Raw genomic sequence first — 25,580 nt, forward strand, 5'->3', positions numbered from 1 at the left:
GCACGGGCTGCTGCAAGGGACACGCGCGACAACTGCCGCTGCACGCTCCAGAGCCGCTAAAACAGGGAAAAGGACCAGAAAGCGTCGTCAGCATCAGCTCTGGCCCTGCCCAGCCGGGCGTGAGGGAAGGGGAGCGCCGCAGCTAGTAAAAGCATCTGTCGCAGGCGTGCGCGGTGCTGTGCCGTATCCCTGCCGTGCCACGTCCCCCTGCGAGAGCAGTGCAGCCCCCCGTCCCCGCTGCAGGCTGGATGGGGTCGGCCTGATCTCCGCTCGCAGCACCGGCTCCCACCCACCTTCCAGCCGCCTGCTGGGCAGCAGGCCCAGCACCCCCTCCCACAATAGCCCAGACTCCCCCCAGCTGAGCCAGCGCCCCCACAGTCGCCCCCTTGGCCAGAGCCACCCGGCCCCGCCGCAGGCAGTAGGGGGGGGTCCAGCACCCCAAGAGCAAAGACAACTCAGACGAAGCTTCCTCCCGCCATATAACACTTAATTCCCAGTGGCTAATGAGCAGAACTGATTTTCCTCCCCCTTTCCAGACCTTTCCCGGCCTCTGTGGGGCTGGGAGCTCCCTGGGGCCTGGCCGGAGAGCGCTGTCAGGGGTAGGAGCGGGGCTCAGGCTTTTTGTTTCCTCCTAAGGCAACACAGGGGCCATGCCCTCCCTCAGGCCAGGCACGAAGGAAGGGTCCTGCCTCCCCTCTCCCACCTCCGAGAAGAGCCAGGGCTGCGGCAAGGCCGGGCGCAGGCAGCTGTTGGCCCCACGCCGCTGCAGGTGGACACGCACCGGCTGCCCCTGGGAAGAAAGGGACAGGTCCCTGCCCGTCCCCAGCCCCTGCATCCCAGCAGCCAGGCCAGGAGGGCTCCCAGGCAACCTGCCCCCTCCCCCGGCTGCCACAGGCTCCTGTCCCCCTCCTCAAACAGCAGCGTCTGCCCCCAGCCACGGCCTCTGCACACAACAGCTACGATCAGATCCACACCGAGACTTTATAGAGGGGCTCAAAGGGCATCACAGCACCCAGCCACAGCCAGGGAGAGCCCCCGGCCACCGCAGCACCCTTGGGTGCAGGAGGTTCAGCTACGTGACAGCCTGGAGAAGGACGTGGCGGATGCCCGGAGCTCCCCAGGAGCGATCAGGACAGTGCCACCACGCAGGGAGTGGGGGGCTCCCCGGGCCCCGGCTGGGTGACAGCTCGTCACGGGGGTTGCCGGGCCAGAGCAGAGGGGGAAGCAGAACACGAGCACGGAGGGCTCTGCACCCATCAGGCTGGGCACTGCTGGCAGAGAGGGACTTCGGGCCTTCCGCCACCATGATCCATGGCGACCATGAGCATGAAGATGGTGACCGTGCTTCAGCATTGCTGCCCGCCCTCCTGGCCGGGTGCTGGCCGGGATCCCGGTCTGTTATTGCAAGGCGGGCTCAGCAGCCGGCTCCTAGGACCAACAAGACCCCTCCTGGGGCGCGTTGGGATGCTGACACGGGTGAGGGGAGTGCAGGCGGAGAAGGCAGCAAAGCCTCAGAGCCCAGCACAGCCCACTGCCTGCCCAGAGCTACTCATGGCCACAACCAACCAACTCCAGAGGGACCAGCCGGCCACAACGCAGGGATGTGGCAGCAGCTTCTTCTCCACAAATACAGAGACTTTCTCACGAGTGCTGAACACTTGCTGCCCAGAAGGGAGGAGTGCCAAGAGCCCAGGGACAAAGAGGGGACAGCAAGCTTCACCTGGGGACTTCCTCAGCCCCACCAAGTCCTACCCCGGCGGCTGCAGGCTCCGTGAGGGGCCAAGCAGAGAGAGCACTGCCCTGTGCAATGACCAGGAACTGGCAGGCAGCCGAGGGAAGGACGAGGGGGAAAGCTGTGGCTGGTGGGCAAGGTGGGCCCCGGGGAGGGCAGGGGCTGGCCAGCAGCTGCCCACGGCGCAGGCGGACCAGAGACATGCCACATCTGTCAGTGCCACAGCCAGGGAGGTGACAGTGCCCGTGGGGATGGATGGTGGCAGCGCAGGTACCGACAGCAGCGGAGCCGTGTCCGTGCTCAGCGGCTGGAGGGGGCCCTGGGAAGGCGGGTGTGCCTGCGCTGCTGCAGCTGAAAGCCAGGACAGGAGCATCCGTGTGCCAGGAAAGCCAGGTTCCAGCGCTGCCACCACCCTGCCCAGCGCTGCTCAGGTGCAGGCAGGCAGAGAATGGCAGGGTCTGGCTAAAAACGCACCTGGGGCTCCCAGGGTTCAGGGGCCTGAAGTCCTGCACTGAGCCCTGCATCACCCTCGTCTCCCAGGGCAGGACGGGCAGCCTCCGGGGAAAATTCACTCCTCTCTCACTATGGGCATCCCTGGTACTGCCCCACGCTCCATCTTCGACAGCGGGCACTGCCTGCCCCGTCCCGCGCTGCTCAGAGCACAAACCACCCATCAGCCACGCAGCGAGGGCCAGGCGCGGGGTACCACTCCCCCGCCTGCCGCACGGCGGGGCTCAGCACCCCGCTCCCCAGGCACCGATGGCGTCAAAACAGCGGCAAAACGTCTCGCACCTCTCTCGCCCGCCTTGCTCTGAGTCTGCCACGCGCCCTTCCCGTCCACCGAGGCACAGAGCTGCCAGCAGCGCAGAGCAACGGTGCCGCTGCGCACACAACACTTCCAGGAACACAGAGATCTCTGAAGAAAATCCTAGACAGCTGAGCCAAACATCCACTTGAGGTGGTGCTCGGGCAGGCCAAACCCTTGTTTTACTACACAGCACTGAGGATGTGCACTAAACTGGTAGAGCAAGAGCTGCACTGGTTTCCACTGGGAGCCCAGACAGCAGCAGTTCAGACACCCGAGTCCCTGCAGAAGATCTTCTTGTACCCCACAGACTGTGAACGTCCACCCAAACCTCTTCTCAGGGAAGGTCTCTCTGACACCAGGGAAGAGGGTTCCCATCAGACACCTCGTTTCCACTCAGAGCGAAGGTCCCATTTTGGGAAGGGCTTTTGCCTTCCGCTTTTGCCCCCTCCTCGCTCCGAGCGCTGCCAGAAGTGCAGCGCCAGAGGGGGATGCCCCACTCGGGGGCTGGCTCTGCGTTCACTGCTCCTGGAGGTGAGGAGGGTTAGAGGCCCGTGAGATCAACGATGGCTTTAATAAAGATGGCGTCATCACGCACGTAGGAGTTCTTGGCTTCCATCACGGAGACGGGGCAGAACAGCGGGCAGCCGCTGGCAATGTTCATTTCCGTGATGGGTCGCTGAAAGGAGGAGGACGTCACGTCGGGTCGGAAGGCGTCGATGATGTGCTCCCGGTTGTTCTGATCCAGGAGCATCAGGGTTACCTGCGGGGAAACACGAAAATATACAAGAGTGGCTGAATAAAAAGCACGTGGAAACCCAGCCCTGGGACTGCTCACTGGAAGCCTGTGAAACGTGCAAGTACCAACGCAAGCACAGCCGCATCACGTGCCTACAAGTCTGAGAAATGCCTGTAAGCAGGGTCAGCCCAGAACTTCATCTCGGTGACATTTTGTAGAAACCTTCCCACATCCTGCCCTGTCACTGGAAACTGCTGTGTGGCAGCGCAGGACTGTCAGACTGACTCTGAAAACCTACAACCGGCCAGGGCGGCGTTTGCTCCCAACACCAATTCCCCGCGCAGGTATTTCATTAAGTCCCACGGCTGCCGTCCCCCTGCGAAAAAAAGGCGTCCCCTTCTCTCTGCATCAGGACTTCACCCGTTCTGCCTTGAAGTGTCTCGCAAACCTGCCGCGTCTGGGAACAGCCATCGGAGCTCCCGATGCCGAGTGAGCATCAGCTGCACCCCAAGCACCAAGGCTACAACAACCCTCCTTGGCCCCGAATTCGTGCAGAGGCTCTGCTCGCTTCCCAACCCCGCTGCTGCTCCCCAGCTGCAGCCTCTGCCGTCTCACGCCCCTGCCCTGTAGCACGCTCGGTGCTTTCAGCACGACTGGGGAATCCCCAGGGCAGCCGACATATCAAAGTCCTTCCTTTGCAAAGCAAGAACAACAGCTTCTGCTTGCTAAGTAGGCCAGACCAACGATGCCCAGCTCAAGTCGGTGGAAAACCAGAGAGGCGCGTTGCTGGACATAGCGGGCTTTGTCCCAAACCTACCTTCTGGTTGAAGGGCCACCGCAGAAGCGCATCGTTGGGTCCTTTCATCACCACGAAGAACAGGGACAGATGGGTCCCACGCCCGGTGCCGTCCCCGTTCAGGTAAACACGCAGACACATCTTGTAGCCGTACTTGCTCGTGTAGAAAGCTATCGGAGTTGCAAGAGAGACACAGTCAGTGTCCAAGCCAGCAAAGCCTGGCACCAGCAGGTTCCTTTGAACTCTGAGGACTCTAAAGTTTGGATCCTGGAAGAAGCCAGGTCTGTGTCTTAAAATACCTGCACCACAGAGGTGGTCTGGGAAGCCACCACGTACAAACAACAGTCAGATGCCATCTTAGACTGGTCTGGGGACAGCCGGAGGTCAGGCAGCCACAAGGCCCTGGTCTAGCCGAGACACAGAGCGCTGTGGCACAGAGCCGGGCACCAGCCGGCCCCTCGGGCTCCCCCCCAGCCACCGCAGGCACTGCAGGACTCAGTGCACTGCTATAAACAGGCAGACGGGCACTAGCGAGATACTGCGGCTCTTCCACAGGGCAAGGAGCAAGAGATCAGGGCTTTGTCACCCGCTTCCCTCCTGGCACTCCCTGACCGGCTTCCTCCAGTCCTTCTTCTCCACCGAAAGACTTTCAGGGCAAATGCCACCCTCTGCTAGTCCAAGCAGCACATCCTCACCGCCCGCCCGGGGCTTCTCAGCACTCCTTGTAATGCCGTGAACGCAAACCCAGGTGGGCAACTGGAGGAAGGACGGCCCCAGCGCGGTGGGAGTACCCAGGAGAAGGCACCAGGCAGCCGGAGAGCTAAAAGCCTTGTGCCCCACACCACCAGCTCGAAGCAGAGATCGGGGCACGCTGCTTCCCACCGGCCTGAGCAAAGGCAAAGTGCGTCAGAAGGGAAGCAAAAGCCCCAGAAAGCCACCCCTGGTGTCTGACAGCCAGCAGCAGGTGGCTTTCCAGCAGGAGCTTCACTTCGGACTGTCCCAGCTCATGCCCCTGATGAACATTTCTCACGTGGATTTGCCTTTTGGAACTCCAATTTTGCCCTTTGCAAAATCCTGTGGCAGTCACGTCCTCACAACGCAAGCGAGTGCTAACTCTGCTTCCTTCTCTTTAACACTGATGTCATTTGGTATTTCCTTGTCCTTATGTCTGAATGCAAACCAAAGAATTATACTCAGTTCCCTTTTTGAACTTTCATCCCATTCACAACCTGGACCTCTCTCCTCTCAGCTCTCCCCTTCCCAGACCGAGCAGCACTAGTCTATCTGCTTCACTTTCTAAGATTAAAAAAAACCCACCTCCACAAGAAACGTTTGTTTCTCAATCTAATTTTCTCAGCCAAAGCAGCATCAGGAACGAGGACGCCTCGTCTAAATGACACAATTGACTACCGTAGGAAACAAGGCCTTGTACTTTGCACTTGTAAGATAGAGAGTCCTGCCTTTTCCAGAGGCAGTCCCAGCCCTGGGCAGAGGCGCCCACACCTTCCAGTCCCTCCAGCCACAGACAAGATCATCGTGAGCAGACTGCAGAGATCAACCAGCAACACAAACACGGTCTGTGGCCTGCAAAGTAGTTTTTCCTTTGACGGACGAGTTGATAAAAGCCCTGAGCCCTGCCTTTGCTGCCCTGCGGGGCACGGAGACCGGCCGGCACGCAGCATGGAGGAGGCACCAGCAACCACGAGCTGCAGCTCCGGTAGGAACTGTGCCTTCAGAGAACGGTCCAACGCCTGGGCGTACAAAGCCTCTTGCATTCAGAGAGGTTTCACCCCTCTCCCTCCCTCGGGCTGACTCTGATACTTATCCCTCCACCAGCTCACTTGATTCTCCAACCTAGAAAAACAAATCCCACCCCATCATGGGGACCCCCGGCGGCACCAGCCCATGGAGGGGCCTGAGGAGCCCCCGAGCTGGGGCACAGGGAGCTGGGACACCCATGGCCAGAGGACAAGACTCGGCTCCCTCCAAACTGCAGCCCCTGGGGACGTGCAGGTCAAGCAGCTCTCGAGCACGGTGCAGGAGATGGAGAGGATGCGAGATTCAAGCTCCTCTCTCTAAGCCAAACAAAATAGATCTGAAGCAGATTTATCAGCCTTGGGAAAAGGAAGGAAGTGCTGCCTGTCCCGAAGGGGACGCAGCGCAGGGGTTTTCCACGGCTGCTGCCGACTTTGAAAAGGAAATGCTAATGCGCAGTTTCAGTAGCAGTTTAGTTCCCCCTCAAGAAGGAGAATCCTTTTTTTTCTTTCAGTTTTTCAAGAGAAAAAGGACAGCCTTCACCCAGAAAACAGATTTTAAAGTAGTTTTGAAAATCCAATTGCTTTTATCTTGTGGCCCAGGCACAGTCTGCTTTTTCGCAGCACCAGGAGGAAGGTACGCGCTCAAGGTTTGCATGCAGCTCTGGGCGTTATGAAAAAGCTCTCCGTGCCGGAGAGGCTCTCCGTGGCTCAGATCCAAGCGATTCCCGCTCAGGCAAACCACAAACTCCCCTCCTCAAGCATTCTGTTGCGAGGTGAGATCCCCACTGAGCAACGACATCGTGCGGAGAGATGGTTTCACCTTACAGCGGCAAGCCTGGGAAGCGCTTTCCTAAACAAACAAGGCAAATCATGACCTACAGCTCACTGCCCGAGATCTCCTTTTTGAAGAACAGGAAGAACAGTGCTGGGCTGGGGCAGCTCTATCTAACGTATTCAAGCACTTTTCTAGGTATGGTTTGGGCTTTATTTAGACATAGTCTCTTGCACCGTCATGGTTTAGGTACTAAAATATATTTTGGGGGCTCTAGTATATATTTCCTCCCTTCCTTAACCATTTTATTGCTGTTTTTACGATCTCTGAGTATTTTAATTCTAACTAAAGGGTTATTCAGGGCTATTCCAGAGCTAAGAGGTTACATTCTCCATTATGAGAAATTAAAAAGGTCTTCTGCAATCAAAAACACACCTCTTTCAGCAGCAGTTTCATTTAGCCCAATGTTAAAAAAAAAAAAAAAAAAAAAGCAGCGGTTCAGGCTCCAGAGGAGAAAGGGGGACAGAAGTTGTGACAGAAGACAGAACAGCCACCATCTCCCCTGCTAAGGGCAGCGCTACAAAACCCACACCCAGCCGAGACACAAAAGGCTTTTGCAATTTTGCGGGCAATAACCTGGAGAGAAGATCGCAGGAGAGCGGCCCGTGATTGCCTCCTGACGCTTCCTGGCAAATTCTGTTATCTTCCAGATGAAAACACCGTCGTAGGTGGAAGCTTCCATGTTGCGGATCTTTTCCTCCATCTCAGCCATGGCCAGATCTTTGAGCCCGATGCTCCTTTCCAGCTGCCGGACCTGCTCAGTGGGACACACGGTGCAGCCTGGTTAAAACACGTACTGCTGTGAGACCCGAGAAAGCCAGCAGACACCAGCATCCCCTTCGGGATGACTCTTTAGCGCGAGACCTTCTCCGGAACTGACAGGGATCACGGGAGAGTGAAATTTAGCATTGTAAGCCAATTCACTGAAGGGTCCTTTTGAACCCTGCCGTTATGCATGGACACAACTCAGTGCTTGAGCTGGAAACTCTCCCAACAGCGAACAGACAAATCCTCCCAACGAGCAGCTCTGTGACGTTAGCCGCACGAGAAGGGAGGATGGCGGGGAAAAAAACCAACCCAGCATTGTGACAAAACTAGATGGAGAAAGAGAAGAGCCTACACCCGGCCAACAGGTCTCCAGAGAGTGAATCGCTGCTAGCTAGCAGAGGGTCACACCAGTTTGGGCAGGCCCCTTGCAGGGGGAGCACAGGCACCCCCAGCTGCGGCGCTCAGCAGGGACCACGCTGGAGCATACTGGTGGGGGCAGCTGCTTCACGCCTCCAGACTGTGCTCGGCACAGAGCTGTAGCGCCGCATCAATGGCGACACTCCTTTTGAAGGTCTGGAAGGTGAGCAGCCCCACGGATTCAGAGAGATCCAGGGAAAGGCCGGGTGCTCTGTCTCTCATTGGAAAACTTCACCTAGGAACAACGTCTCGGTGTCTGCATAACTGGATTACTAATAGAGATCTCAACGCCTTATGCATGTCAATTTAATCCCCATCTTTTCCAGGAGACTTTTGAGGGCTGGGCACAGGCAGAAACAATGTTGTAGATCTGCGGAGTTTCAGGGCCAGGCGGTGAAGCTTTGCTAGCCAGTAACATGGAAAGGAAACCGAAAAAAGTCTCTGCTCAGAGCGCTGGAAAGCCCAAGCCAGTGGTTACACACCTTGTTACTCAGTGTTTCGATTTTCTCCTGGTCTAGTCGATGTTGCCGACTGTAGGCTTCGGCTGTTAGAGACACTCTTTCCACCTCCCGATTGAGCACGCAGACAATGTTCTCAAAGGTCACTGTTTTCCTCTCAAGGGCCTCACACCTTCCCAAGAGCTCCAGGGACCTGGAGAGCTCTGACTCCGAGCACAGAGAGTTTGCTGCCAGTAGTGGGGAGTTGTTTTGTGACGAGGAAAGGGTAGGAAGGGGCTTCAGGTCTCCAGACCCAGCCTTGAGGCTGAGCACAAAGCTCAGTAGCATGTAGAGATGCTCCGCCAAACACTTGCTTTCGTGTTCTGGTAGCTTTTCATTTTCCACCTACATGAAGAGAAATATATCCCCCTTTCAGCAAGCTCAATCTACGCTGTCACCATCCACAGAACAAACTCCTCCTCTCGAAGTCACAAAGTTAAATTATAAAGGGGAAAAATCAAAGAAAAATAGTTAAAAAAAAACCCAAACTGTTTTGGGGGTGGGTGGGGTGGTGGTGTTTGTTTTAGAAACGCAGCAAATCACATTCAATGGCAGACGCTTCACGTTTCCCCAGCAGTACACACTATTCTGCTCTGTCTTCCTCCATTGCTTCCCAAAAGGGCTCTGTCAGATGCACTTAACAGCACCAAGGGACAAAGCCTCACATCGTCCCCCTGAGGAGGGATTTACATGAACATCACCAGTAGGAGCTGGGAAAACTAAGCCACATGGAGAAATACGGCCTGGCCCAAGCTCCAGCAGGAGCTGCGCTTACAGCAGCGTAATCACCAGAGTCTCAAAGCACTCCGGGTGTTCCTCAAGGAGGAGGAGGTTTCCTTCCACATTAAGTTCATTCTCTGGATACCCAGACTCTGGAGAGCAGGTGATGTTAAGGTCCATTTGCAAAGGGTGTGAAACAGCACTTTGTTCAGATATCTGAACGCAAACACGGGTAACAGCTTGGGCGACAGCAGTTTGCAGGTTAACTCCAACATTGGAACCGAAAACAAGTCCCAAGATAAACATCAAGAGACAAGCCCTTACCACCTCAGCACATCCGACAACCTCAAATCTGCAAGGCACTTTAGATCTGCCGCAAGTCTTCACATGGTCCCGAAACTAGAAAGGAAGGCAGGCAGCGTTAGATCTTAGGTGTTCCCAGTAGCTCCCTTTCCATCTCGCTGACCTCTAGGAAACAGAAGACGATCTCGAGAATGCCCACGCCGTCGCTAAGCACTGGCTGCCAAAGCGTGTGGTTAAACCTGGGCACCGCCTACCACAGGTGTGCCTTTCACTGTAATATAAATACAGCGCCGACACCTGGAAGGAAGTGTTATTTCTCTTTCTCTTGTCGGCTGAGAGGTGTCTCTTCTCACCTGCATATGCAAGAAAGAAGCAGCAAACAGCACAGGTACGCCTTATGGATGCTGAGGAAGAAGCTTCACGGAGGGCAGAGGAAGGGGAGGCATGAGGAACAGCACGTAACCCTGCTCAGGACGTGCCACAGCCGGGTATTTTTACTTCCCGCTAAGCATTATAAATCTGAGAACAAAAGTATTCCCAGTGGTCCCGCCTAAGTATTTATAGCGATTCTTGCAGGTCTACCTGCGCAAGGGAAGGTGCTCCGCGGGGCCCGGCATCCCCTCGCTGCGGTGCCGAGGGACACCGCACCTCGGCCACCTCTCGTGGCAGCTGCCACAAAGAACCAAGGCCAACGATGGATATTCCTACAGAGAAGTGCCACGAACGCCCCAGTTGACAAGCTGACTCGTTTGGGTTCCCACACAGTGCATGATTAACGCTAACGAGCGCTGGCACATTACCCTCTTGTTTTTGATATACCTCTTATCATCAGATATCCGTGGTCTGTTCTGAGCAACCACCATATTCCACATTTAACACCTACATCTGCTACGACAGATGTCAATTAAAACTGTTTTTAAACCACTTTTTTTAAAAAGCTGCCTAGATCCATCTGGCTGGCTTAATGAGTCAGGTTACTCTGAGTTACAATGGCTGCAGCTAATCAACAAAAGTTTGGAGAGAGATAAAAGCGGGAGTTAACATTTAAACAAAGCACAGATCACCTACGGGAACGCTACGAGCCTAGTCTCTGCTGGGCTCCAGCTCCAGCCTGCAGACCAGCGGATCTGTATCCCACGGTCCCGGCACGAAGCCCTTCGTTACGCTGCCCATCGTGAAGAACTCTCTGCTCATCTTTTTGATGCTTTTGTCCCTCTTGTCCTGCTGCTAAAGGGCCTTTTGCAACAGCGCTACTAAAAATATTTGCTCGTAGCAGGCAGGATGGTTTCAGACGAACGTGTTTTTCGAAGACATTTCACAAAACTTTGACGTTCAGACTTTTGAGCCGGCAGCATGGAGGCCCTATAAATTCCATTACATGATGAATTAGAAATACATTAATTCAGCTGGAGAGGGGCTCCCTTTCCATAATTGCGGCAGTGGTCGACACGGTTGTTTACACAGGACATAAGCACCCTTCAGACCCGCGGGTGTGCTTTTCCCATGGAGGCTCTGCACCCAAACGTGGCCAACGCCGCTGGAAGGGAGGTGGCGGCAGCAGCACGAACACAAAGCTACAAGTGCCAATGAGTCACGTTCACTCACACCCTACCAGTGTTTTGAGCCGTATGGAAAGGTCACATCTGTACTAACGGCTGCCACTTAATTGTTTTCCCCACTCCACTCTCTAATGGTCTTTCGTTTTCCTCCCCGCTCTGAGAGTGCTGGTGTCAGCCCACCGAGACCCCAGCTGCCACCGTGGCACGCGGTTCACCGACAGTCACCTTCTCCCTGGGAATCTTCTTCCCACAGCCTTCGCAAGTCAGCGGAAATTCAGGGCAGACTTCGTCATGAGCCTGTAAAGGAATTGACAGGAGAATAGTTGGTGCTCTAAATGAAAGCTCCAACGAGGTTATATGCTGAGTGCAATTCAATGGGGGTCGTTTTATACTTTATTACAGAAGAGCGCTGTATTCTACCAACCTATGCTCAAGTCCTGGTCATGCTGACAATTTTGCATGCTGACTCATTTGTGCGATCTCCAGGCCTACAGAATTTTGGGTGCCTACGTAGCCTCAGCCTCAATTTAAACGCTGCTATAATAATTTAAAAAAAAAAAAATTAATAAAAAATTACTGCTTTGATGGAGAAGATAATCAAACAGGAAACTCCATTTATGGCTCTGCCAGGAAAACACATGTTCGGGCAGGTGGAGTGAAGTAAGCCACTATCTCAGCAAGACAATTTGTATAATTTTTCCACTGTAATGGTTAGCAGCCAGCTCAAGTACGAACCCATAGCCTACTCATCACACGCTGGGCTGAGCTGCCTGATAGGATCTTCACATTCAAATCAGAAAACCATTTTTCAAACAGAAGGCAAAAATATTTTAAAACTGTTTCACTTAATAGCCCCGGCACACACAAGCACCCACCCCCGCGGCACGCGCGGCGGCCGGAGGAGCTGAACGAATGATCAGGGCAATGTGATAGCTCTGTCCTCAGCAGACACTGGGGCCAGGGATACCGACTAAACTGGGAACGCGAGAGCGTGCCTCCGCGTTCTGTGTCATCTCCACACTCCTTAAACCTTCTCTTTGACACATCGACCAGTTGGAACACGGCATCTTAAATCCCATGAATATGCAGTTCAAATTTCAGATTAAAAGATAAGAGCACTGAAGTATCCTGCCATGGTAGTAACGGGAAAAAAAGCAGAAGCATTTATTCTTTATTAAAATGAGTTACTCTCTGAGGGGGGGAACATGCACAAATTTAAATACCGTCACCACACCAGAAACTGGAAAGTGAAACCCATTAGTGGCTCAGCTTTGGCTTTAGTTACTCTCTCCTTTTTATACTTTAAATGCGTAATCAGACTCAAAGCCGCCCTGCGTTGTCCCTGCAAAGGTGACGGGGCAGCCCGGGCCGGGCACTGCTGCTGCAGAGGCGGCGGCTGAGCACCCTCCTCCATCCTACTCGGAGGGGCTGAACCCTTTCCTCTACCCACCTACTGCTCTCATGTTCTAGAAACACCTGATAGCGTCTTCCCCACGACCCACAAAACGCTGGCATAAGAACAGATGGTCTGGCTGAAGGAAGGAAACGTCACTGTAGAGACAACTATTTAAAAAGGGAGTATTTAAAACTCACGTTCTCCCGTGCCAACGTGCTAGGCGTGAAACCACCCCCCCCCCGGGCTCCGCGCTCCCCACCTCCCAGCACTCATCTTCCATCCCGACTCCACGCTGCACGGCGATGTACCGCCCCCCGCGCGGGCAGCCCTGCGAAGCGTGCCCAGCCTGCAGACGAGGAGGGAAACCAGCTACTGAAAGTGCAACTGGGCCCTATGTAAATTGAGACGCCCAGAAGCATCGGCTTTAACCAGCACAGCTCCAAACCTCCAGACGAGCGGTTTTGTATAAACAGTTTCAGGCTCTGCTGGAATCCCCTGTTCCTTCCCTCTCTACGCGGGTGTCTAAACAGAGACGGATGGTGTTGCCGCTGGAAGAAATCCACCCCACCCAGGAGCCGGAGAGCAGGGGTTGGCATTCCAGCCCCATCTGCCACACTCCCCCAGGAATGGGGCAATCCTCCTGTTTACACCTTTCCCAAAACCCACATCCATGAGCTTCTGCAGCAGGGATGAGCATCTCTGACGTTCAAGCACTCACTGTGAATTAGGCAGCTTTGGATGGCCATCCCTGCGAGGAGGGCTGGGCGAGAGCAGGGTCACCCCGCCAGAGTGAACCTGTGCTGGAAATCAAGTCCGACGGGGGTCGGGGAGGGGGGATGGCAAGAGAAGAATTAAAGTGGAGCTGGAATGCAATGGTCTGGCTCAGACTTTCAGGGCCACTCTCTCATTACCCCAGAACCGGCTTCTCACCCAGCAGCCGTAAACTGAGGCACGGACCGCCCTGCAGCACCCAACAGCAGGAGCAGGAAGAATCAAACTGGGCAGAGTTAACAGCCTGCACAGCAACACCTCGCTCTTCCCGTTCAATTAAAACCAAACCTGCCAATTGATCCGCACATCAATTGCGCTCCCTAAAAATAAACAGCAAGACAACCCAGCAGCAGCCTGTACATCACATGCCGCCGTCAGAACAGGCGACTCTCTGGGAGCCCACTCGGGAGACTGGAAAACCAGACACCACCGCCGCCTTCGGAAGGACCAGGGCAGCCTACGAGCACTCGTGGGTACCCCTGTGGCCGCTCAGCCCCTCCTCGCGTTCCTCTCCGCAGCAGCGCCGAGGGGCTGAGCCCTCCTCCCCTTGCCCGCAGGCCTGCTGGCAAACAGAGCTGCCTGTGCCCACACCGTAACTCTCCTACCTCAGCATCAGGGAAGCAGAAAAGCGATTTGGAGTATCTGCAGTTGAGGTTTCTCTCGGGGATCACCCCTTACACCCCTAGCACTCGGTCAGCAGGAAGGGGCTGGTCTTTCATGGCAGCTCTGCAACAGCAAGGGCAGCACAGTTCAGCGTGGCCGTGCAGAAAAGCACAGGCACACAGAGGGAAAAAGCGGGATTTAATAACCGCAGCTGATCCCTGGAAGACACAACAATCGTTTCTTAAGGAATGCCGGGATGAGCTGCTCTGCTGCGCCTGTATAAGTAAGACAAAAGGGAAAACTGCAGTTTCATCTGATCGCTGTTTCACCTCTCAGGGTTTCGCTAAATTTGCCTTGAACTACGGAAGAGGCTACCGCTGAAAATTGTTATCCCTGCACCGCGGTGGCAGAGCAGGAGGTGTACCCGCTCCCCAGCCGCCCTGCTTACGCCCTGCCGTATCAGCCCACGTCCGTTTTTATGGAGGTCCTGCAGCCGCCTTGGGAAATCCGTAAGCGTGACACAACACTCCTCGCACGCTCAGAGGCAAGGCGGGCTGAGAAACACCACCTTTGGAAGAGCTGCTGCCCGGGCCCCGCAGGGGGGGCATCGCCAAGGGCAGGGCGGGCAGAGGGATGAGGCGCAGCACAAGAGGCATGGTGCACACCGCAGCGCAGCCGCTCTCCAGCAGGTCGACCTTTGAAAGTCAGTCTGTTGGTGCCCTCTGAGCACGGCAACAGCAACCGTTAAGCACAGACGAGGCTGAAAGGCTTGGCAGCAGGAAGGGAGCAACGAAAAGAACAACGAAGAGGACGGCAGAGGACAGCCAGCTGAAGCGGCACAGGGCACACCGCAGCGCTGTCAGGGCCTTGGCAGTCCCCAGCCCCCGGCACTGCCGTGTCCAGCACATGGCTCCTTTGGCATCTGAGCCTGGCTACAAGAAAAAGGGTAGGCCCACGGAATTGTAGAAAAACCACTGAAAATGGGTCTCCGGTGTAAGAGAAGCCTGCCTAGCTTTCAAGGGAAACTGAATCCCTTGCACCAAGGAGCATGAGTTGCTTTGTGCACCTCTGCCAGGTCCCCAGGGGCTCCGGAGCCCCCAAGATGGGAACGCGGCGCACAACGCAGGTACTTTGGGGTGTCCCACTCCTCTGAAGTCAACACGCCCCTCCCTGCTGCGTCTCCTCCTCGTCAGGGGAGTCCTAAGGCTGGTGTTAAGCCAGGCCTGCTCCAAGCTTTCCCCACACAGCTGGGCCGGGCTACCACACACGCGGTCCTTGTGCTGTCGCATGGAGCCCAGCAACACGGGGCTGGAAAGCAGCAACCCAGTTCGTAATTCACAGTGCCAACTGGGAACGTGAGATTTCCGAGACACGATCACCCGGTGCCAGCCACAAACTGCTCCCTTTGCTGGGACATGCTGGTGACGGGGATCCAAGGAAGTTCACTTGGCGTTAATCACAAATAATTAAACCTCAAAGAAAGCGTCAAAACCAGAGATTAAGTTGCCATCGGTAACTGCTTGCGGGACACGCGTATGGCAGCGATGGCATGGGAAACCAGCCGTTACTCTGCTGTCCAATGCCACAGCGTCCATATGAGTTAAGGCCAAAAACTGGCAGAAGAGATGTCAGGGGTTCCCAGGGGCCTCGCTCACGGCTCTTTGCAGAAACAGCAGAACAACCTCCGCTTTCAGCTTTCTACGGCTCTGTTCATCAGCTTTTAGGGCTGACTAGACAGACGTTTGATTTGGGGTTTATTGGTAGCGGGACATCAAGGCAGCGTTTCTTGCATTGCAGACAGATGTGAAAGCAAGAGCAGGTTTTGAAGAAGGCCGAAGGTACCAGAAACGTTTGAAAGCAGCAGCAGGTTTGCTACCATTTCCTAAAAGACTCTGCCTTTCCCTGGATGCTTTGAACTACAGGAGCATGAGGCAGTGGGATGCTCCATACTGCTTTTTCCAAATCCCTCCATCATCCCAGAAGAACGATTTTCCTAGGGAGACTCCACCCTGAAACGGAGCCACAGAGCATTTTAGATAAGGCTGAGTCTGAACCTGACACGGCCCCACGGCTAGCTGAACCCCTGCACCACTGTCCCTCACCTCAGATGTGGCTAGCTGCATTGCAAAACAAAAACAGTAAATTTGCTTGCTAAGGAAATTAAAAATTATGGTGTTGGGACTACAGCTGGTTGAAGCGTAAGGGAGGTTCAAAGCAATCGGGAACATCAGATCAGAGATAACCCCATAGGCCTTCTAGGCTACAATTAACAGCTACGGTCACAGTCGTGTGAAAAATACCCAAGACGTGCTGTTCGTACCTAATGAGGTCACTGCTTGAGAACAACCTGTCACCGGGGAGCGAATACCAATCATACCGTCACACTAACGATGCCAGGCGCTGGCACTGATCTGGATTCACCTCCGGTAGTCATTTCTGACAGCCGACCGCTGTCGTTAGCTGCAGGAGATGCCGCGGTGCTGACAGCTGTGCTCCAGGCACACTGAAAAGCACTGTCTGTGCTAACCAGGTCTCTCCATCCTAAAGAGATCTCCCTCCCGCCCAGCAGTAGTTTCACCAGCAGGCAAAGCTTCACCTTAACCGTTCAGAGCAGAAGGGCAGCCTCTCAGTGTCTGCCTGACCTTCATATCAGAAAGGGCGATGTTGACAGCGGTCAGGCTCTGCGGGCTGCAGGTGGTGGGCAGGGGGATGTCGACTTCTTTGCCTCGCAGGCAGCGTGGAGGTGTGGGCTGTGAACAGAAGGGCTGTGACAGCACGAGGCAGAGAACACCACTGGCACCCAGAAAAGGGGAGATGAAACAAAAATCAGAACTGGGACCGGTGTCTTTCACACGCTGGAGAAGTCAAGCGTGTGGTAAGTGGCTTGATTTCAAACCTGACCTCTCTAGGTTGGCAGAGAGTTGGAAGCGCCTCTTTACCAAGGGTGCACGACCACGGCTTTGGCTCCTGCTGGATACCCAGAGCTCAAGGAGCATCTCCCTGGGTGTGAAGTGCTGCCCCACAACCCCCAAAGCTGCACTCATGCTGAGGGGTTTCACCATGGCTTAGACGGGACAGACAGCACTCACCTCAGCTTCAAAGCTCACGACTTACAGCTTTCCATTTTCCAAGGGGCAGATGCCAAAACTGTCAATGAGGTGGGCCGCAAGAAGGCTGAGCTGTTTTTAGAAGCTCAGAGCAGACCCTCTACAGCCGGGGCTTTCCAACCCCCTCCCACGCGCGCTCTCCGGCACTCCCCGTGGCTTACCTCCCACCACGGGCTTGGACGGGAAACCGCCTCGTGTCTGGGCAGCGAGATACAGAGACTCTACTGCAGGCACTGTAAGGGAGGCTGGGTTTTGTGGGGGGACTCTGGAAAGTAAAGGTGTGTCAGATCCCTCTTCCCAAAAAGCAGGAGGTCCTTTTTGGTCACCTGCACGTGCAAGTCAGGGATCCTCCCACAAGAAAGTGCTCTAGTCCTGGGGCAAACTGCTGATCAGACTGGAGACTGGCTGCAAACTGCGCTTCAACACCACGCCGTAACTTGGAGCCAAAACCTTCAGAAAAAGACAATAAACGCTGTACCTGATTTTAAAAGGAAGGTTGGTCGCCCTGCTACAGCGTCATCAAGCGTGCTTGTCACAGCGCTTAAAATGCCATACGCCATGCAGACGACACTGCTATAAACCACTCAGAAGTACATTTCGGAGGCAAGAGGAGCTGGTGTTCTAAGCAACGTGCAAAAGCCTGAAGCTGAAAACCACCACCAAAAACTATCGGGGTATTCCTGGGACACGGATGGAAAGGGGAGGCATGAAACAGTGAAGCACCGTGAAGCAGGAGGACCCCCTGGCTCAGGGCCCCCAGCAGTTTTCTCTGCACGAGGTGTAGCAGGGCTTCTCCAGCACCTCCCAGCAGGAACGCTGGGCAAGAAGGGACTGCCCAGTCACCTTGTGCTCCGGGCCCCAGGAAGCTGTGTAGCTCAGGAGATGCAGACATACTCTCCAACACCACGGGCTTTGGAGTAATAGCATTTAAGTTCTGAGTTTGGCATCTTCCACAGCCTTCCAGGCTTCAATTGAAGTGAACTCTTCAAAACCATGGTGACAACTGACTACAAGGAAATCGCATCCCTTCCAGTTTGGGTTAGGATAGGTTATCACCACAGATGACAGTCACCCACCCTCATCGGCTGAGCTCATCTGCTTTCCTAGAAACCCTCCCTCCCAACTTAGTTTAAATACTGCTGTCAGGATTAAGCTTAAAACTTAGTTCTCCTTCCAAAAGTTAGGCAAAGCCATTTCCTTATGTTCAAATAATTCTCTACCTGCTGAGATGACCGGGGCATAGTTAAAACCCCAGTCTGGGTAAGAAATGGAAATACTAAGGCTGCCCACGTGAACACCCCTCTGCAGCCCCCTCCTCCCATCCCAGTCCTGGTGGGGGACAAAGAAAGGAGTTGGCAGTATGAAAAGCATAAATAAAAAGTATATGAGAACTGAAGATGTGTTGATAAAACAGAAGGGAGACGTAGGTAACTGGAGGTACTGCAAGGCAAGAAAAGAAAGGCTCCAGGGCTGAGAAATCACAAACTCCCTCTACCTGGCTATCACAGAGCATGTTTTCTCGGTCCTTCCTTTTGCTCTAACAGGCTAGTTTTAGTTTCTGTGACCCTCCTCAGACTTTCCACCTGAATCTAAAGGCTCCTGCCCATAGCCTGCTTTCCTGTATGTACATTCAGGCAGACTCATCAGGAGAAGAGGTTACTGATTAAAAGGAAAAACCCTGCAGCCCCACCACAAACCGCATTATCTGAATGCCACTAAATATTTACAATATTTACAAAGTCAGAAAAATGCATTTATAAACCCAGACATGTTCTAAGCACTTAAACATTTCATACACTTCACACAGCTTTAAGCAGAAGTGCAAGTCACGTCCAGGCAGATTGCACTCTTTCAGTTTTGGATGTCCCTTTGAGACCTGAACTTTGGTCTGCCTGAACAGAAAGCAAAACTGAAATCAGTTTTATTAATTTATTTTTTTTTTTTTAAGAACTGGAGCTTTTCAGATGCAGAACATTTTTTTCCTTGTACGTGCCCTGATAAGATTAGCAAACCAGAAGTGACAGTATCTCTTGATATGTAAGTGGATAGCAGCTGAGTAAGTCTCTCTCAGTACGAGCACAGGATTTTTAAATTAGCAAACAATGAATTCGCTCTTAGGGACTTTCCATGTCCTGTCGGAAATAGCACAGCAAGGGACTTTCCATAGTGGGAGCACTGAGCTGCTGCGGGACGTTACAGACATTGCTGGCTACAGATGCAAGCGTACCGCAGGAGGCAACCTCTACCTTGTGGCACTAAGCCAACAAGCCCACCCGTAAGGCAGGGTTCAGCATTAGTCCGCGGTACCAAGAGACACTCTGGGCTAACGCGGTCCTTTGACACCTCCTTTCACCAGCCCTCCTCAGCCACACATACCATCTCCTAAGCTCCGACCGCAGGAGGACAGCCAGGCCTGATTAAATGCCCCAGCTCTTTGGCAGGCAGCTGGGAGGAGAGATAACACAAGCCAGACCCTGCCTCCTCCCACCAGTTCCCAGGAAAGGATCGGCTTTTCCCAAGAGGGCACAAAATACCCTTACCCCCGCTGGACTGAATGCACCCGTGGCAGGCAGAGAGACAAGCTCAACCCCAGGACGAACCAACTCGCGCTGCTCGAAATCCCCGCTCCCGTTCATCGCGCAGAACCACCACCCCGACAGCCACGACCAGTGCCGCAGACCCGAGCACTCCGGAGCCGCACCTCTACGAAACATACTCTGTTTTAGCAAAACACCTAAACAGAACCTTTTGAGGATTAGGTGGAGAGTAAAAAAATGAGGCACAACCTTATCAGTTCAGATGCTCTTACGCAGTTGTGTGTAAGATCCCAGAGCATCACACACGCACGCGAGGCAGACTTAGCCCAGGACAGCTCATTGCCCTTTTGAACTTCTAGTGCGAGTCCTGGCTGGACTCAAGCCCGTGTTCAAACAGTTGTAAGACCACGCAGGCAGGACCTCTGGCAGCTGATGACTTTTGCAGAGTCCTGCAGGAACTCTTTAAATGTTTTATTTTTTTTTTTGTTTTTAAACAGGGGAGGAAAAGTTCAGAAGAGCTCATCAGTCACAGCACGATCAATAGCATTGGAAGCTGCTGACAAATATAATTTTATTTAGTCTAACAGAGATGAGCTCACTTACTACAATCCCCATTTTGAACACTGCGGTAGGCATCAGACCTCCAGTCACTGGTCATCAGCAGAAATTAAAGCGTGGGTCAGACAATCTGCAGGCACCAACAGCACAGCCTGAACCTGGAACCTCCATAAAACACACTGCACCCTGAAATACAACTCCCGAACTCTGCTGCATCAGGGTGAAGCTTTTAACTTGACACTTACCCAGTCATACATCCACACCATGAGCCACTTCATCTACGAATGAGCGTTTCACCGCAGCAGAACCATTTAGCACCCTACATCCCCTCATCTTTTGAGCTGAACTTTCAGCATAAAGAAGCGGAAGGTTCTAGACAGCAGGACAAGGAGCAGAGGCACAGAAGCATCTCTCTGTAACAGGCTCGACGAGCTAGGCAGAACACTCAGGTGTGATCCACAGCTGCCGTTTCTTCCTGCCACCTTGCAGTGGCATTGCAAAGAGAATCTAAGACAGAGCGAGGTTAAACCCTTTCCTGACACACATCTCAGTCGCCACCACAGCTCCATGAATGACAGGGCTACAATCTTTACCTTTGGCGAGTGTTAGAGGGAAATAAAAATTTATTCCTCTTATCTCAGGCCCCTCCACGTGGTGATTCTTCCATTCCAAGAGGTATGACAAAGCCGTCTTTCAGGAGCACCAAAGCTTCACAGGTCAATAAACATTCACTACTAACTGCCAGTGCATTTTAACGATGCAAATTGCCACAGCAGAGCTGACTGGTTGGAAAGCCCAGGGAAGGATGTGGCCCATTGCTATCCTCAGCAAGACGACACTTCTCAGGAGGCACGTTAGGTGTATGCACGCTAAAGACCAAACGCCCAGGGCCGCGAAAAGATGACCTAGATTAAAGAGTTGATAAGCTTCTCAGGAAGAGCAGGGTTGGAAAAATCATCCTGTCCAGCAGCTCGTGGCCCAGAACAGCTTGGAGAGACGGGTGGCCAGCCCGTGACCAACGCCCAGCCCCACTGCCCTGGTAACCATGGGGGCAGCTGGCTGGAAATAGGATCGTGGCCAGGCCGCTTTCCCCAAGCTTATGGGTCTGAAGTAGGTTTTAGGTTCACATATCGCAGAGAACTTCACAACAAGTTCATGGCACAGCACAGTTTCTTGACAGTTCACTTGTCTTTTATAGCAGAAAGGAGTTGGAGAGCGCGCGGGTGGCTACCACCATGGAAGGGACGTGCTTGGTGCCCGCAGTCATAAGCGAATCTGAAATTGTTTCAGTTCAGCCTGTGCCCTCAGCAGGGCAGGCAAACCTGGCTCAGCCAAGAAACCTCTCCAGCTCCCAGTGAAGTCCAGGGAGTTGAAAGCTCCCACCACCACTGCCAGTGTCAGCGGACAAGGGAAACCACCTGAGCCTGCCCCGAACACAGAGGAAAGAAAAAGGACGCAGACATCGAAAGCCTTGCTTTCATCTTTACCTCGTATTCTTTAATAGTCCCCTTCCAAGTGCAGCCACTGTTAATACAGACAGCAGGCAGACTTTCCACCTCCCGGCGAGCTGCGTTGTCTGGGAAAGCCTAAAATGGAACAAACAAGCAAACCACAAAAATTACTGAGGGGCTGCAGTTTTAGTCCAGTCTCTTAGTTCTTTATTATGACTTTATTAAGGCTCCTCCCAGGCCAGTTGCCACATCACATCCTCAGAGATGTGTTAATGGCAAACAAATCGTTATTACAGCATTTAAGTAGGCTACCACTACATTGACATGACCTGGATTTTAGAAGCTGGGGAGTCCACCACATTAATCATAACTCTTACTACTGAAGACAACGTTTCCTAGGAATAAGGGATTCTCAGAACTTGAGCTTTAAACAAAAACTGGAAATGGTATTAATGGCATCAGTCAGCTGCTTTATTTTTTAAAATGCATTTTTACTTACCGAGCTTGTTTCCAAAATAGAAATTCCTTCTTCGTATATTCCTTCCTGAATACAGCTGGCACACTTCTGAGGCCCAGCGCTAGCAAACAGAAAAATAATCATCAAACACAAGAAAGAGACTGATTTATGACCTAAAGATGAAAGGATTTCTGGTACCTTGTTAAAATGATAGCACCTTCTCATTTTTAAAACAACGGATTGAGCCTTTGCTCAGGTATATTTTTGACAGCCATTTCGGATTAATTTTTTTTCTTCTCCCAATTAACCGCTCCATTCAACTTCCCTCACTTAAAGGCAAGAGCGAGACAGGACACAAGGAACGTTTTCTGCAAGCCAGGGTGTGCTTAAATTTCTCACATTTTGGCACAACCACCACGTCATGACTTTTAGGAGGCAGCTCCTTCAGGAGCTGGGCTGAAGACTGAAAGAGATGGGTGACCCACCTGGATTGCCACCTGAACAGCAAAAACAAGCTGGGAGATTCTGGAAAAGGGAACTTGGACGCAGCTCCCGGAACAATAAAACCAAGTCAGAGGTTACACATTCCCTTAAGGAAGGCCTGATGCTGAACCTCAAGGATTAAACACAGCTCCCTCGCCGAGAAGGCCCTGAAAATGAGGCTTTTCTCTCCTTTTTTTTTTTTTTGCTTGAAAATGCCTTTTCAAGCTTTTTGTCTTCAGACTGAAGGCACAAAAGTTACCTTATAATTTTCTTCAGACAATAGGAACAGTAGCGATGTCCACACTGAGCTTGAAACGGCCTCCTCAATATATTCTTGCAATCGGAACAGAGGTATTTGACCTCCAGCTTAGTTCCCAGGATCTCCTTTGCAAATCCAGGCTGGTTTAGATCCAAAGAGCCAGGTGGAGTAGAGTTTGCTGCTGCCATGTGAACGAAAAATTCTGGCTGTATCTCCAGAGCCTGAAAACAAACATATTTTCCCTGGTTGATTATTGTAATTGGATTATGGTAATTTTTCACACAAACTGTATTTACTCGCAGCATATTACACCGGCCCCCAACACACCAATGTAAACGACAAGCCTGCCTTCAGGTAGTTAAAACCAGGGAAAGGAACTTTACAGTTAATTTTAGAATTAAACCCAGAATAAAGAGCAGATAGATCTCACTACCCCCCCCCCCCCCGCCAAGTTCATTTGAAACGCAGCCTGAAATCAAGGTTCCTGGCCCAAAACAAGGTAAAAACCCCTCATAAAGTCGAGCAGGAACATAAATAAATCGCCTCAGCCCACCCGCAGGCGCCGAGCGCGGCAACCACAGCCTCCCACCGCTTGTTTTTCCCACGTCACTTGCCCAAAAGGACCGGAATTCTGCCCCAAACCAAGCCGCTCCCAGGGTTCTGACAGCCCCCCACCGCCCGTACGGGGAGGAACGTCTCCCGAGCTGCCGGCCGCTGGCGGAGCTTCCCCGCACCAGCGCAACCCCCGCCGAGCCTGGCCCGCTGCCGCCCCCCCCGCGCCCCGCGGTAAGGCCCGGCCTGCCCCGCCGTGAGGAGGAGCCGCGGCCCGGGACGGGCCCGGGGGGGTGTGGGGGTGGCGGCGGTGGCGGAGGCGGGCGGGCTCGCCCGCCTCCGCCACCGCCGCCACCCCCACACCCCCCCCGGGCCCGTCCCGGGCCCGGTCCGGGACTCACCGGCCGCCTCCGTCCGCGCCCCGCACCGGAAGCGCCCTTCAGGCCCCGCCCACCGGACACGTGTAGGAAGCCACGCCCCCTCCCGGCGCCTAGCAACGGCCCCGCCTAGCAACGGCCTCGCCCGGAGACGGGAGGGGCGGGGCACCCGGTGTCACCGCCCCCTCCCGGCAGTGTCACACCCCCACCCACACCCCCCCCATAGTGTCACCCATCCCTGTCACCCCCCGACACACCCCTCAGGGTCACCCACCCCTGTCACCCCGCAGTCACCCCACTGTCACCTCCCCTCAGCACCCCCCTTCCACCCCCAGTGTCACCTACTGCTGTCACCCCAACGGTGTCACCTATCCCGGTCACCCCCAATGTCACCTATCCCTGTCACCTCCAGTCATTCCCCCAGTGTCACCCACCCCTGTCACCCACACTCACTCCCAGTGTCACCTACCACTGTCACCCCCACCCTCCAGTGTCACCTGTCCCTGTCACCCCCACACTGTCACCTACCCCTGTCACCTCCCCTCAGCACTCCTCTTCCACCCCCAGTGTCAGCTATCCCAGTCACCCCCAGTCACTCCCCCGGGGTCACCTACCGGTGTCACCCCCACACTGTGACCTATCCCTGTCACCCTTGGACACCCCCCAGTGTCACCTACCCGTGTCAACCCCCAGTGTCACCTATCCCTGCCACCTCCAGTCATTCCCCCAGTGTCACCCACCCCCGTCACCCCTACTCACCCCCAGTGTCACCTACCCCTGTCATCCCTGGACACACCCACGGTGTCACCTACCCGTCACCACCAGTTACCCCCCATCACCTCTCCATCACTCACACCCTCAGACACCCTCCACCCAGTGTCACCTCCCCTCAGCACCCCCCTGTCACCCTCACCCACGGTGTCTCCACTCCCCTGTCACCCCCTCACAGTCACCCCCCGTCATCCCCACCCTCTGTCACCTTTCCCTGCCACTGTCCCACCCCCCCGGTCCTCCTTGCCCCCTACCATAGCTCTGTCTCAGTCCCCTGGGACCCCTTTGCCCACCCCCCGCCTGCCGGTGGGGGACACAGAGGGACAGCGGCGCTGACCTGGGGGCACCCTGACCCCCACCCCGGGGTCCCACCCTATTTTAAGGCACATTTGGCCATTTCGGGTGGCGCTGGGCACCCGCTTACCTGCGTGCAGAGCGCCATGGCGGCCCCGCAGCACCCGCTCGGTGGGGACCAGGGACTGGGGCCGCAGGGACGGACGGGTGACAGCGGGCGGGCTGCGGTTTTGTCACCAAAAAAAAATAAAGGTGACGTCGAGGGAAACGCAGCTGCGGCGGTGAGGTCAGCGCCAGGGGCTTTTCGCTGGGGAACTTGACGGACAAATGTCACAGCGGCAGGGTTTGTCACTCGGGGGCCCCAGCCTGCGTGTCCCCCAGCCTGGCTGGCATGCCAGGGGCTGCCGGAGCCCCCCCAGCCCGCGATGAGGCAGCACCGCAGCTCGGGGGCTTCACGGCCTCCTGCACGGTGCTGCTCTAGTTCTCACCGCGTGGGGAATTCACCCGGCGCTGGGGAAATCCTCCCCGCTCAGAGCCAGGCGCCACCGGCTGGGCGCGACCCCCGGAGGAACGGCCGTGGTGTCCCTCCCGGTAGCCCCCGCTGCGAGAGCGGAGCAGGGAGGCCAGTCGGGGTGGCTCACAGCGGCCCACCGTGGGCGAGCCCAGGGAGGCACCGAGCCCCTCGCACAGGGCCGCGGGCTGCTGAGATGCTCCCCGCAGGGCTGGTACGAGTGACCGGGGGGACAGCCGTGGGGACAAGGGACATGGTGCATCCCCGCACACGTGGTGGCACTGGGACGGACAACGCTTCGCTCGCTGTGCTGCAACATCCCTTTTTCCCGGCACAGCGCTCTGGGAAAGCGAGCGTGAAAACCTCCGCGCTGCAAAAGCTCTGGGCTGGCTGGCGTGACTCAGGGAAGACAAGCCCCCGTCCCGCTCCGGCAGCACTGGTGATCCCGGGGCCCTGCCGGGCAGGACACGCTCTGCCCAAAGAGGAAGAGCCATCAGCGACACGGGAACCGCCTGGGGTTGCTCCCAA

General features: G+C 54.8%; 1 protein-coding gene across 4 annotated transcripts; it reads right to left on the reverse strand.

The window, feature by feature from the left end:
* Window positions 1-2,661: 2,661 nt before the first annotated feature.
* Window positions 2,662-24,798, reverse strand: TRAF2 (TNF receptor associated factor 2). 4 transcript variants are annotated; one of them, XM_063352759.1, is made up of 10 exons: window positions 24,672-24,798; window positions 22,548-22,768; window positions 21,848-21,926; window positions 21,385-21,483; window positions 11,151-11,222; window positions 9,388-9,462; window positions 8,329-8,688; window positions 7,238-7,415; window positions 4,094-4,242; window positions 2,662-3,300 (listed from the first exon to the last, which is right to left on the reverse strand). In XM_063352759.1, the coding sequence occupies exons 1-10, from the start codon at window positions 24,687-24,689 to the stop codon at window positions 3,082-3,084; spliced, it is 1,470 nt and encodes a 489-aa protein (XP_063208829.1). In that variant the 5' UTR covers window positions 24,690-24,798; the 3' UTR covers window positions 2,662-3,081. The 4 variants fall into 4 exon arrangements, with proteins under 4 accessions (XP_063208829.1, XP_063208830.1, XP_063208831.1 ...); XM_063352760.1 differs by lacking the exon at window positions 24,672-24,798 and adding an exon at window positions 23,501-23,548; XM_063352761.1 differs by lacking the exon at window positions 24,672-24,798 and adding an exon at window positions 23,162-23,364.
* Between the last annotated feature and the right edge of the window lie 782 nt (window positions 24,799-25,580).

This window comes from Chroicocephalus ridibundus, chromosome 15 (genome assembly GCF_963924245.1).
Source record: "Chroicocephalus ridibundus chromosome 15, bChrRid1.1, whole genome shotgun sequence".
In the NCBI taxonomy this organism is placed as follows: Eukaryota; Metazoa; Chordata; class Aves; order Charadriiformes; family Laridae; genus Chroicocephalus; species Chroicocephalus ridibundus.